The 14,088-nt window shown below is 44.9% G+C and overlaps 1 protein-coding gene across 2 annotated transcripts in view; it reads right to left on the bottom strand.

Moving 5' to 3' along the window:
* The window catches only part of parp4 (poly (ADP-ribose) polymerase family, member 4), a 41,655-nt gene that overhangs the window by 23,658 nt on the left and 3,909 nt on the right, over positions 1-14,088 (bottom strand). The window contains exons 4-19 of one of the 2 annotated variants that reach the window (XM_005749221.1): positions 13,404-13,482; positions 13,205-13,309; positions 12,260-12,418; positions 11,473-11,610; positions 11,181-11,348; positions 10,184-10,335; positions 7,594-7,725; positions 4,421-4,519; positions 3,657-3,840; positions 3,356-3,497; positions 2,396-2,538; positions 2,177-2,308; positions 1,490-1,576; positions 1,041-1,205; positions 914-960; positions 662-743 (exon numbers count right to left, since the gene is read on the bottom strand). In XM_005749221.1, the coding sequence (XP_005749278.1) occupies positions 662-743; positions 914-960; positions 1,041-1,205; positions 1,490-1,576; positions 2,177-2,308; positions 2,396-2,538; positions 3,356-3,497; positions 3,657-3,840; positions 4,421-4,519; positions 7,594-7,725; positions 10,184-10,335; positions 11,181-11,348; positions 11,473-11,610; positions 12,260-12,418; positions 13,205-13,309; positions 13,404-13,482 (2,014 nt within the window). The remainder of the gene's footprint in view (positions 1-661; positions 744-913; positions 961-1,040; positions 1,206-1,489; positions 1,577-2,176; positions 2,309-2,395; positions 2,539-3,355; positions 3,498-3,656; positions 3,841-4,420; positions 4,520-7,593; positions 7,726-10,183; positions 10,336-11,180; positions 11,349-11,472; positions 11,611-12,259; positions 12,419-13,204; positions 13,310-13,403; positions 13,483-14,088) is intronic. The other variant, XM_013914944.1, reaches the window with a different exon arrangement.

Raw genomic sequence — 14,088 nt, 5'->3', positions numbered from 1 at the left:
ACTAAAATAGAGTTACATTAAACAAATATTAACAATCGAAATCTTTAAAGAGAATGAATGACGGTGTTTTGGAAAGCTGTAAATAAAGAACAAACGGCATCAAGTATAAAAATGATTGTAATTATTATTGTTATTACTAGTAGCAGAATTCATTTTAACGACTTGATTCAATTCCAAATGCAGCCAGGTTGTCATTTGTTCACATGCTCGATCAGAGGGACTTAAATCCCAAAAGATTTGGATCGTACGTAACTAATAATAATCTGCATGAACAGTTGCAGTCTGGTTTTCGCCGTCCCACAGCACTGAAACTGCGCTGATAAAAGTAACCAACGATCTTCTCGCGGCAGCTGACTCTGGTTTACTCTCCATTCTTATTCTTCTCGATCTGACTGCTGCTTTTGATACCATTTCTCACTCAATTCTCCTCAGTAGGCTCGCCTCCGTCGGTCTCTCCCATATCCCACTAGCCAGGTTTAAATCACCCAGTTTATTCGCCTTAAATCCTTCACTTCTCAGCCCTTTCCTCTGGTTGCAGGCGTGCAGGGATCTGTCCGGGGCCTCTTCTTTTCATTATCTACCGTCTTCCACTTGGACACATTTTTTGTAAATAAAATATTCAGTTTCACTGCTTAAATGTAAAAAAAAAAAGCCAAATGACCTTCATCTTGATTTGGTGAGTGATACATTGCAGGCTGGAGATCTCATAGGGCATTTCAGCTGACAGGTCCAAGGTGAACTCTCTGAGAGCAAAGGAACAGTGATTGAACAACCCCAAACCAAAAACATGACGATACACGAAATAATGAAGCTGTAAATACTGCAAAGCTGTTGTTCAGTTCTTAACAGTTTGGAGGTGGATTTGAGCAGACGAGGTTCAGACTGGTTAACAGAAATGCTTCATTTCGCTCACCTCACACTCGCAGCTTCATCAGTTACACACACCTTCTCCACACTGACCTGTGGAGTGACGTTTAAAGTCATATTTGTCATCAAAGCAAACTCTGATTCAATCATGAGCCGGACAGGATCTCTGTTACCTGTGTGGTCTGGTTGAGGGCTGCACTCTCCTGCCACGGAGCCACGCTGCCGGGCAGGGAGAAGAGAATTGTGCCGTCCCTGACGATCAGCTCGGAGACAAAGGTCACTTTGATGAGGACAGTTGCACCAGGGGGCAGGTTACCCACACTGATGGTGAACACATCCTGCAGTGAGGATACAGACCATGTCACAACCAGTGGCGGCTAAAAGGGCCTACATAACACCAGGAGACGCTAAACAGCTCTGGACCCGCATGATGTGTGTGTGTGTGTGTGTGTGTGTGTGTGTGTGTGTGTGTGTGTGTGCTTAGTGTTAAGGTTTATTAAGCATTGGAAAAAAGCTATGGAATCCACAGTAGGTCCTTACAACTGTACAACCATCGCATGATGTGTGTGTGTGTGTGTGTGTGTGTGTGTGTGTGTGTGTGTGTGTGTGTGCTTAGACGTACAGGTGCATCCTGGTCCATGAGATAAGCTCCATGTCCTTTCTCAATAGCCTGCTTGTACTCCTTGCGAGCTTTTTCTTTCTCCTTCACCTGAGAAACAAACATCCATTGGTTTGCTCACGTTGTGTTGAGCAGCACAGGCTTTATATACACGATAGACGTAGACCCTCAAACTGAGCAGCTTTACTATTCATCGTTCATCTTTTGAATCCAAATGTCACGAGCACAGGGCTGTGACTGTGAAATGAGACAACCCCCGTGCTTATTGGTCAACAAATTGTGACTCACAAATCATTAGCCAATGAGCTCATGAGAACTTCAAAGTCCAAAATAAACCTAAATGTTGCCTTTGATAGATCAAACTAGCAAAAGAGCGAGTGAGCTGAAGGGTGATGTAGTCACAGCCTGAAGTCTTTTACAAACCCGGCTGCTTCAAGGCTCGATGTTGGCAGAACTTTGTGGAAAACACTAAAGAATGCTTTTCTACTCCCTCCAGCGTCAGAGTACTGGGCTTTATCAACAGACTGCTGGGCTTTGACAACAACAACAGGAATAATAAAAGATCCTGTTATGCTTTGGTCACATTTTCACAGACAGAGTGAGCTTGACAGGTGTTTATATTGTAATTCACAGAAACAGGAAATGAAAACTTTCAGACGGTGAACTAGTATTTGAATAACGCTCCGTTACCTGTCCCACGACATGCTTCCCGTTGATGAAAGCTTCAAACCCACACACTGCAGCTGAATCATCTAGAGGGAAAACATACTTTGCCTCAATGGGCACTGAGCTCAGATTTGTGTATTTCTGGAAGATGATGACCTAACAAGGACACAGACGATCACATCAAATGTCAAATCGTATGTCAGCAAGCTAACAATGAAAAACACTGAAACGACTCGATGTTACCTGTGAAAGCAGATCCATCAGTTTACACTTCACATGAACGGCCTGCAGAGGGAGCTGCTGACCAGCGCTGTCCAACAGTCCGGCGGTCACCTCTTCCAAGGGGTTTTTACTGCTTTCAAACATATCTTCGCCTAAACTGAGCTCTACACACAGAAACAAGAGACGAAACAGTGCAGAATGACGTGGTTAGCTTCATTTCTATCTTTCAGCTTCATAATTATAATTCGCACATAGCAGACCGTGCTGACAAAGGATTTCCACTAATCTCACAGCTGTTCAGACACTGTCAGTCCCATCCTGACCAATAAACACAGTCCTCTCACATAGACGAAGCCACCGGAGCAGGATCTCGACACTTCTTTAGACTCGGCCTGCATGGCAACAAACCTGTAGCTCAGGGCCACAACCAACATCCTGCACGTGCAAACAAACACTTTGAAGAGCTTGACGAAAAACTGTTGTTGTGTCGTTTCACCAACTCTACATGCAAAGGTTTTGTGTCTTTCTACGATAAACTAAAAAGTGCTTTGAGTAAAAGAGTCCATCTGTAAATTATAAGCTGCATCTAATGAATGACGTCACCGTTTACCTTTAAAGACAGCTGTGCAGCAGTGACATGTTATATCTGGTGGTGTTACTGGTTAACCCCACTGGGATCAGTCTGGGCTTAATGTGAGTAAGTGTCATAATCCTGGGTGGCTTCCTTTTGGAGTTTTCAGACCTATGAACTTCATCTTGAGGTCAAGGGTCACTGATGATTTTTAGCACTTGAGGTTCAAATGTCATTCTCAGCTTACTGGAATTCTAAACGTGGTGACGATGCTACCACATGAGCCTTTTACTGCTGAGGGGTAAAAACGTATGAAAGCTCAACTTCAACCACTAAGCTGAGCGCACTGTACTCTCACGTTCATCGCCATAAATAAGAGCCGATCAAAGGCGCAGCTGTCCAGTGCTCACCTTCAGCAGAACAAGGAAGACAGAGCTCAGGTGACATGTCCACGGCAGGAGTGAAGGCCTTTAGCTGGTCTCCTTGGATGCTGAACTGAACCACATACTTGAGTTTCACCTGATCAGGACTGTATACCACATACTCATCATCCTGGAGGACACAAGAGTGGATGTATGTTTGTGTGCGTTAGTGGAGTGAACCTAGTGTGACAACAGTCAAATATAGAACAATAATTCAGCTTATGGGCAGGAAGTGTTTTCTTCTGTCTGTTTATCTGTGCATGTAAACGCTCACACAGTCCTACTGTACCTCAAACTCAGAGGGAGTGTTTGGAGCGCGGCGGACTCCGCGCACGCTGTCGTATCCGTCGGGAGCCTGCTTCAGCAGGACGTCCGTCCTGTAGACCTGCCTGCAACGTCCCAACGCAACGTCACACACCAACAACAACCGGGAGCCATCCGTCACGCCGGGCTTGGAGTATTTCAGACTGGTGCTGTGGATGGAAAACGTGACTGTTGCTGCCATCTTGGTTCAGAGATATCAAAACTCCAATAATAACAAGTGAAAGCTTTTATTACTGCAGGTCAGTGTTTGCTTTACATTCAGAGGAAACTCTACAACCAGAGGACTGAAAACACTCCACAGCGTATGGACCTCACAGTCCTTCGTAGGGAACCAAGGAGAAGATGCTGAGGCGTGCAGATTACACAAGATCACGTTAAAACAAGTGGCAACAAGTCTCACGATCTTATTGGAACGTTTGGTTCAAAGCGTTGCCGATGCGCACGTAGTCGGGGGAGAGGTGCAACACGGAGTTCAGCCAGTGGTGTTGGGAATCAAAATCAATGGAATCATCAGATTTGTGTCCAGATTGTAACACAAAACGGGAACACGTCTCTCGTCCTTGAACTAGTTCTTCATACTTGCCTTATGTGTCGTATTCCCACCAACGTTTGCACACTTTTCACTCAGTGGCAAACTGTCAATGAATGAGGGGCGGCTCAAGACTTTTGCACAGCAGTGTATGTGTCAGACACACAAAGAAACTGGTCAAATTGGGATTTTCGACTAACCTCAGGGAATCACTAAAGTAGATCCCACCGCCCAGTTTGCCGACGTCGGTTCTTTCTATGCCGTGGTGCTCGACTCCCACGCGGGGCAGCAGCAGGCCACTGAAGAGGAGGACACAAACACAGCTGCTGTTTCACTACAGACATTAAAGACACATTTCATATGAAAGTAAAGACATCGTTATGTTAATAAAGGAGGTCTGCTCAAATCAAGCTAAATGATTGGACGGCGTTTCCTAATACAGATGGACACAAGACGTACAGCCGGAGCCAAGGCCAAGTCAGTCAGCTGATCTTAACCCAGCTGAGCGTTTCATTGGCTGAAGACTTTGGCTCACAAACAAACAGCGATTGAAAGCTTCTGCAGTAAAGGCAAAGACAAAGGAGGAGGCTCCGCATCCGGTGATGTCCATGAATCCAACACTTCAGGCTGTCAGTGCCAGAAAAGGCTTTTCAACAATTACTTTCACTTGTTTCGTTTGTCCAATGACGTCTGAGCCCCTGAAATGATCAGATTGTGTTCCTCACATCTTTTTGTTCCACCCTCTGAATGAAAGCTGAAAGTCTGAACTTCATTACAAATTCATTGTGATAAAAAATATTTGTGGACATGTTTATTTAAAGTGAAAGAATAAGAGAGAGGACAGTGAAAAGACGACATGTTTCAAAGTGATGTGATAAACACATGGTGCACATCTGTATACATGATAAATGTGAAACCACATTTTCTGTTGTTGTGATTTGGGGCTGTAGAAATAAAGCACTAAACATCCAGAGACACGGTGTCTGGCTGAAATCCACCTGGCCAGTCAGTGTCCTTAACCCTTTAAGACCTGCCATACAACCAAGTCCGCCAGAGCTTATATTATATTTTTACATGCTGTGGAGCCATTTTTGGGAACATTGTCAATACAACCATTACAGCCTAAATTTTAATAATATGTCTGCATTAAGTGCATAGTAATTACATAAATTGCAAAAAAGTGCAATAAACTACAAAAGAATTGAAAATCGTTTTTGTTTTTTTTTAACATATATTTCTAGTTAGAGAAATTTAAGAGGCTTCTCCCTCAAAACTGTAAATAAAAGAAAGTTGCACAAACTAGTTTCCCACCACAGGAAATTTATTTTGAGTGTCTTCATAGTTTTATTTTTGAAATATCCCAATTTTTATACACTGCAGGAAAAACGAAAATAAATATTATAGTGCAAATTAGCAAAAAAACAACAACATCTGCATCAAAATAAACTATTTCCAGCAGTGCAATATGAGTCCTCAGCATCCCAGAAACGACACAGAAAGTCATAAAGTCAAAGATAACTTTTAAAAACACCAGTATAGGCTCTTAAGGCCCTGATGGTAAAAAAACTACATTTCCGCGAAAAATGGTGTCACTTCCGGTTTCGGGCAGGTCATGCGGTCATGTGATAGTTTGCGCTGATGGACGTAGGAAGTGTTACAAACAGCTGATCGGATCGGCAAAGCGAGTTTCTGGAATATTATGTTTTTGTTGCTGCAAGTGCTTTTTATGCAGTTTTTGCAAAGCTATATGTGGAAGGAAACTGTGACCGAGGACAAGCTGATGGCATCAGATGTAAGTACAACTCCTCCGGTTTCATATGCAAAAAATATTATTGCGCTAGCTTACGTGGTTGCAGTGCTACCGGGATTTAAAAATAGTTACACAAAACAGGGCGTGCCCGCTCCAACCGGCTCTAAAGGGTTAAAGACGAATCACAGTTTCCTCTAACTGGTTAAAAAGCGAGACGTCTCACAACAGACAACAAACCTTTGGTGTGACCCAAAGTGTCACAGTCCTGGGTCGTGTGTTTTGATTTTGGTATAATTATTGAGCTTTCATCGTGGTTTATCATTACCAGTCTTTTGGTTTATGGTTCTGTATTTCGAGCTCTAGTAGTTCTTTGTTCTGTAATTTTAGTCCTTAACTTTTGTTTTTGTGTTTCCTGTTTTATTTTGATAGTCCCTTTCCTGTGTGCAGCGTGTTGGTTTTGTTTCTGTTGTCTCGTTAGGTCTGATTCGTCCCAGCTGTGTTTCCCTCTCCCATTCCCCGATTGCTCCGGTGTTTATTCGAGCCCTGTGTTTTTGTTGCTCTGTGTCGTGTTGTATCCTCATGTGAGTTCTGTCTGCCTGTTAAGCCGTGTTATCTTCCCCAGCCTAGTTAGTTTTCTCTTCGTTTCCTGTCCAGCAAATAAAGTTGAGTTTTGGCACCTTGAGTCCTGCTGCACACACACCATGACAGCAAGCTGTTGTTGCTCTTCTCAGAATCCAAGCACACGGGATTCTGTCCCATTAAGTTTCCATTCATTATTCCCACACAGCATCACAGATCTGAACTCGCAGCAGAACACAGGCAGAGATGTCCTGGTAGCTTATCAGTTAGATTACATGTAAATACCAAGCACAGAGTATTTATTGAAATACAATAAATACAGAAAACCTTTGTTTTTTCCTTCAGTCTTTGATCTGATTGGTCGACACATTAAACCAAACGTGTTCATGCAAACGGACTAAGACGTCCACACGGTTGTGTTTTATCCCCAAAAGTTGAATAAAATTAAATAGTGACGGCCACAAGTCGCCCCCTCCCCAAAGACGCATCTGTGTGTGTGTGTGTGTGTGTGTATATATATATATAACATTCTGTAACTGTAACTTCTGTCGGTGCTGTGCTTTTGGAAACCGAATTTCCCAGAGGAACCCACCCCAGGGATTAATAAAGTTCTATCTTATCTTATCTATGGCATAAATGTTCCTCATTAACTCTCAGTTGACCTCTGACCTTCAGGTCAAGGTCACTACTACATGCAGCTGTGGTATCAATTAAAGTTATCATGAAGTTTCCAGACAACTTTGACCTCGAGGTCAACGTCACTGAGATCCAGACTCATCGAGATATTTGGTAGCTGCAGCTAAAGTGTTTCAATTCCCCACAGCGCCGCGTTCTTGACTTGTTGTCCACGCCACCCGCCTGCCTGCCCACGGCGGGTGACTACAACACCCTGATGACATTCAGACAACCACAGCTCGATGCGACGAGCTAACTCTATGAATGGACTGCTTTACAGAAGAGTTTTGTCGATGTGGGTTCAGCTTGAAGTCCGTTTTCTTACAGTGAATCAGGTATGAGACAAACGACAGGATCAGTTGTTCTCACCGAGACAGGATTCCCACAAAGTTGTTGGGACTGGAGGAATGGAGGAGTGGCTTAACATTCCCCAGCTCGCTCTTAAAGGTCTGAAGCTCCACCCCTCGGCCGACACGCACAATCTGCTGGATCTGCACCCTGCTGCGAAACACAGATTAAAGCGAGGGAACATCTGTGAAAGAGATCTTTGTGCCGTTGCATACAGAAGACATGCGCCAGAAAACTGAAGACAGATCATTGTGAACACGTTGGCTCGTTTAGCTCTGCAACGACCGGCTTCTGACAGCAGGGATAATAATACATTTGATTTAAAAGCGCCTTTCAAAACACCCAAGGATGCTGTACAGCAAATAAAACAGGCATAAAAACATGAAACATACACAATAATAAGAGCAGCAGACAGAAAGTTTACGTTCGTGGATGAGTTATATGGAGTAGGCAATTCAACAGGTGGGTTTTGAGGTTGGACTTAAAAAGAGGGAATAAAGTGATGTTTCTGAGGTCGGGGGAGCTCCAAAGGGAAGGGGCGGAGCAACTAAAAGCATGTGAACGTGTGTGTGAATGTGTGTGTGAATGTGTGTGACTGGATGTGTAAAGCGCTATACAAATACAGGCCATTTACCATTTGTACGTGATAAGGAAATGCTGCTGTGATGAAAGAGCTGCTCTCAGAAGTAAATGTGTAAAATGACAGAAACCTATAATGTGTAGTACGAATGGCCACGAGGGAGATCTTCCTCAGGAGGAAACGCTGTCTCTTCACATTTTCCAAAGCCATCCAAAATGCTGGATTGGAGTCTTTGGCCCCCAGTTTGACACCCCTGTGTTAGGACAACATCTACATTAAAGTGGCAGGGGTGTGGTCTGTGGCCTGCTGCAGTGGAGGGGCGGTACAGAGGTGTGGCACAGAGGGCAGGTGTGAGTGCTCAACGTAATCATCTTCTTCTTCTCTGCGTATATAAACTCTGTTGTTTGGCTCTCAGCGAAGGCGGTCGCACTTTTCTCCTCTCCTTATCTTCCCTGCTTTGCTTCTTATGTCCTTGTCTCGTGCTTTTTTCACTTCCCTGGAACAGTGTCTCACAGTCTGTGTCTAAAACCTAAAGAGAATTATGGATTTGATCAACTGGTCTCTGAATGCTATTGACACCGTTTTCTCAACGAGAAGTCTGGGCTCAGGAGAGCCCGAGTGCCCTGGAGGGACTTTCCCTGCCGGATACACGATGGACGGGTGGCAGAAATGGAGGATCATGTGCCTGACGGGACTGTCGATCGAGGACGCTGAAGATATTGACCTATTCGGAACCATGATAACAGGGTTCTTGCTGATCGGAGCTGGCTTGGCCCTGGCTTATCGGAGAATTAAGAGAGCGGAACCAGCTGTTCAAACCCCCACAAGGCTGCTCGCTGGGATTGGAACGACAGGTGCGACTTCTCAGAAAGGGCTCATTGAATGCAGCAGGTTACGAGCTTGGAGGCGCTAACGACTGCAGTGAAGGCTCAGAATAACACCTCTGAGCGTATATTGGAGTACATCAGGGAAGAACACTCGGAACAACACCTCTGGGCAGAAGCTGGATGACATCGTGGATCAGTTGGCTGCGGTCGTGAGGTCTCAGAATCTGCTCTGTGAGCAAAAGACTGAAAAGACCACAGAACTGAAGGTAAATAACATCACGGAGAAACTCGCAGCTATCCAACGGGAGATTGAGACCAGTGTCGGTGTCGGAGTGTTAAAAACAGCTTGAAATTGTCATGAGTTGTTTGTAAAAGAAAATTCACCATCATAACCCGGCTACCCCTTCAGCGCCAGCTGTGGGCTCAAGGCCGGAGCTGAACAACACCCTGATAACGACTGTGTTGAGTCTGTTCCTTCCCGTTCCATGCAAGGCCACCTGGGTTGGCTGGAAGACTGTTTACTGAGCCTGGCAGGGCGGAGGACACTGTCTCAGCTGAACTCTGGGCACACACACACATACACACTGATATGCACACACTCATCCCCCTCACTTTCCAAACGCCTTGGATGCTTGTTTCCTGCGAGGGAACACGGCGGGTCTGAGCCCGCGCTGGAATGGTAGCGCTGGGCAGGGCGGCTGCTGTGTTCGCTTCGGATTACTCCTCACCCCCCACCCAATGTTGTGCTGTGGACGTTTATGTGCTCTCTGTGCAGAGGAGTTTCTCTGTTTCCTGTTCTCGTGCTGTCCTGCCATGGAAGCCCAGCATGAGTAGAGCTCTCTGTTTTTCCTCTTGTACTTTCCCATTGTAGTGTACATTTCAGTGTTTTTCTGTAACGCTACCGATCTCTGACTTGTCTCCCCATGTGATGTCTGTGTTGTGTGTGTAAGGTCGGGGGGGGGGGGGGTCCCTTTTCACTGCAGGGCAACCTGCATGTGGCGAATAAAGCTTTGATTGATTGGTGTATATAGTGACGGCGGAGGTGGAGGAGGGTGTGTGGAACGCAGCAGCTATTCCTGAGTGACCACAAAACGTCAAAACAACATGAAATCCTGTGTGTTGGGTCCTTATCACAATATGTCACCATGAATTTGAATGTGTCGCTGTTACTTAATCCTCGTTTGGAAAGTAGACGTGAAACTACCTGTCCTGCAGGAGATCGGTCACAGCCTGAAACTCGGAGCTACTGGGGGGAACCGTCTCAACGCTGCACCTCAGAGCGCGATACTTCCCCACAGTGGAAGGGGCGGGGCTCCTCAGAGTCATCTCACTTGCATTCAGAACATCTCGGATTAACTGGAGGAAATCAAATCGTTGTTTTGTGTTAGTCTAAAGATACAAAGAGAAGACAGAGGCTGAGCTGATATCATGGACTTGTGCAGTGGAGTGGGGGATTTGTGATGTTGTCCAATCATCATCCTCCTCTGGCCCTTCAAACAGACTTTTAACCTTTGAAGTTGTCGTGTATTTTTTTCTTTAATGTTTTCTATAAATGTGTGATGATATCTGAGACACAGGACAGAGCCAGGAAGCACTCAGCTTACACCAGTGCTGCGGCGCTAGCTCGGTTAGCATTTTACTGCGTTAATATGTTTTAGTAGCAAAAGCTGAAAAGTTCTTAAGAGGAACAGTGAACCAGAATAGCTGAAGCCCAAACATCTCTGGATGAATGAAGAAATGCATGCTGGGATTGTTTTGGTCGTCGTGTATGTCGCAGTGCACAGGACGGTCAGGTTGAATCTATCGTTTATCCACCTGTTTGACATTTTCTAAACCAAATTTTTATATTTTTATATTTAAAAGCGATCAAAAAATTGTGAAACGTTTTTGTGAAAAAGCTCCATCTCCTGGTGGAGTTAAAGGGTCGTAGTTCATAGTGCAACGTTCCTCCTTCAGAAACACTCCCAGCAGCTGGGAGAGGCCTTATGTGTACTTTACATCACGTGCCTCACATTGACCTTTAAGATTTTATGGAACCAGTCGCTGCTCTCGGTGTTTTTGCAAGTTGTATTGTGATAGTTTTGTTGGCTTTTCTGTCCTGGCTCAGTCACACTGCATCTCTGACAGAAATCATTCTGCAGGATATTTTTCTCAGTACGTGTGACGTCAGTGGGCGTGTCTCAGAGCCGTGTGCGTGGTACCTGACAGAGGTCCAGTTTCTGCGAGATGAGCTTGGTGCTGGGAAATATGGAGGGTTGTCTGTGTGGCAGCAGAGTGTAGACGTCCTCCAGGAGACTCATCAGCTCAGTGTGGTTTCCCTCTGTCAGCTTCTTCTGAGCCTGAAGCAACAAGCCCTCTGCCCTGCTCACCTGCACACACACACACACACACACACACACACGGTCCTATCAGGTCAGGCTGATGGGAAAGCTGCAGTTTCTCTCAGTGGTCACCGTCAGCAGCTCCACGTTTTACAAACAGAGAAACTCTTACATCATTCAGGCTGAGCTTGTCCACTGAAACTCTGAGGATGTTGTCGAGGCAGCCCAGCGCCTCGGTCCACAGCAGCTCCACAAACACACCCACTTCCTGTGATAAGCTTCCTGTGTTGAGCTTCTCTTCCAGGAGCAGCTGTCAATCAAACAGAGCATGTATCATCCAACTGCTGAGCAGCACAGACGGAGGTCTCAGATGTCAAACGTGCTACTAAGAAACAGGATTTCCCACGTTCTCTCGTCCAGAAACATGAATTCAGTCCTTTTAGTTTAAAGCAGATTTGGACACTCGTCCAAAACGCTCGTGTTTTCCTTCTATGTTACTTTTAGGAAACTTTAATCTGAGCACAAATATAAAATGTGACACGAACACATAAAGCAGAGCATCTGATGTGACGGTGACATTCTTAATAAATCTGTACTGAACTGTTATTATTCATGGTGCGAGACCCGATCCACCCACAGCTTTGTACTGTAAACTGCTGCAATACAGTTTAACAGAGAGACAGCTGTAGTAAAGGTTGATGCTTCAGGCCACAGTGGTTGGTGGGAGTGTACTTTGTAATATTGTGTCCTCTTAATATGTCAAAAATTATAACCAGTGTTGATATTCAACAATATTCCTCATTATTAAACCTCAGAAAGAACGTGGGGAACATTTTGTATTGAAGAGAATTTCTTTAAACTTTAATTCTTCAAATAAAAAACGAGTGAAGTAAATAAAGGTGAGTCTAAAAGCTGAGAGCAAAGATGTGATGAAATGTTCATCAGTGAGTGTGTCAGACCTGCTGCAGGGGCGCAGAGCCCATCTCACGGGCAGAAGGAGGAAACCTGCTCTGCCTCCGGAGACCTGAAGCCTCCAGGCTGTCTCTCAGGGCCTGGAACACCTCCAGAGCTTCCTCTGAGGTGGACAAAAACACCAGCTTGTCCCTCACGGCCTTCTTCTGTGAAACACAAGTATGTGTGCAAAAAAAGACACAAAATCAAAGGTCTATGCAAGCAGTGACATGTGACTGTGCTGACAGTGCACTGTGGAACACGTCTTCCTGTTTTGCAGACAGTCCCTGCTTACTTGTCTCAGACCCGGCTGCACAGAGAACAGCAACACTGCCGTTAGTGCAGCTCGGAGGACGTCTCAAAGCTGCTGTCCATCTGAAGGACCCAGACTACGATAGTCGTCCTGACCCTCCTGCTGAGCTTATCAGTCTGTCAGCTGTTTCAGGTCACACTGAATAAAAAGTCTATTTTGTAAATATCTGGTGTTTGAAACATCTTTTATACTGTCTATGCACACAATCCTTCAGGTATGAGCAGTGACAGATGGGCTGCTGTTGTACGGAGAAACAGGAAGTCACCAGGAGTTGGTCGTAACCCTTCTAGGTTTGGCACAGGACTCGTTTAAGCACTGCTGATGATTTCGAGCTCACCTGGGGCGCACTGACAGAGTGTGCACATGACACAAAGTATTTCACCAGCACTGCGTGACACTGACGTTACATTTGTGACCGACCGTTTTTCTGTCAGGAGATTTCATCGCACTAATATTTGTTGGACCTGAAGACGAGCAGCTAAAGAAGCAACACTACGCTCTCTGCAGGGATCCAGCTCAGCTCTCATTTCAAAAGACAAATGTACATTTATAGAGTTTCACATCAGGACACAGAAAACATGAACCAGAGTGGAACCGAGTCAGTCTCACACATGTATACACATGTAAAAACACTTCTTACCTCACAGAGTATATCATCCTTCCAGTATCTGACCACACGGTACTGCCGCCCCTCCTCCCCTTTGAAGCTCTGCAGCTCCAGCACACACCAACTGTTGCTGTTTACCTACAGCGCATATGTTTAATACCAGTAAGAGTCATTACAGTAATTATTGCTGTGGGAATGTCATTAGTGGTAAGCTACAAAAATGTTCTTTTACCTTTTCAAAGATTGAATACTTTGCCACTTGAAAGTCACTTTGGTCTGATGGAAGATCCGAATCAGTGTCTCTATAAATTCTGTCAAGATGAACATTTCAAACATCAGCTGTCTTCTGAGGCGCCATGACTGGAGGAAGCTTATCAGAGCAGTTATCTGCACTATTAAACCAATCTAATAACTACAGCAGCTTAGAGAACAAACAGTTCAGGTTTTTAACCAGGCCGATGTTTCCAGATCTGAACCCAACGTGGGCGGGGCTTACAGAGAAAGCTGTCTGTGCTGCAGTTCAATGCAGTACCAGCAGATGGAGACACCTGATTTCAAGCCAGCATGACAATAATCACAGTCACAATCTTTGTATTACTGTAGGCTCTACCTCACAATATAAAGACACCACTGTTGTTGTCATGTGGTGCCGTATAAACATGTAATTACATATTAGCAGCCCAGCTTTATCCTTTCTGGCACAGAAGGATGCTGGGATGTACTTCGTGCCTTTACTAGTGATTCTTGACTTTAAATATATTGTCTCCTTCTGCTGGTAAAGCAACTTCTGCTTGTGTGTCCACTAGAGCTGGGCGATAGAACGATAACGATATGTATCGCGATATAACTTTTACTCGATAGAGAAATTAAGCTATCGCGATAGACCTCGCCGCTCTTGTCCTCTTAAAAAAAAAAAA

The sequence above is a fragment of the Pundamilia nyererei genome, unplaced genomic scaffold (assembly GCF_000239375.1).
Source record: "Pundamilia nyererei isolate P.nyererei 1_Seehausen unplaced genomic scaffold, PunNye1.0 scaffold00239, whole genome shotgun sequence".
Classification (NCBI taxonomy): Eukaryota; Metazoa; Chordata; class Actinopteri; order Cichliformes; family Cichlidae; genus Pundamilia; species Pundamilia nyererei.
The sequence above is the reverse complement of the archived record's forward strand: the minus strand, read 5'-3'. Positions and strand labels throughout refer to the sequence as shown.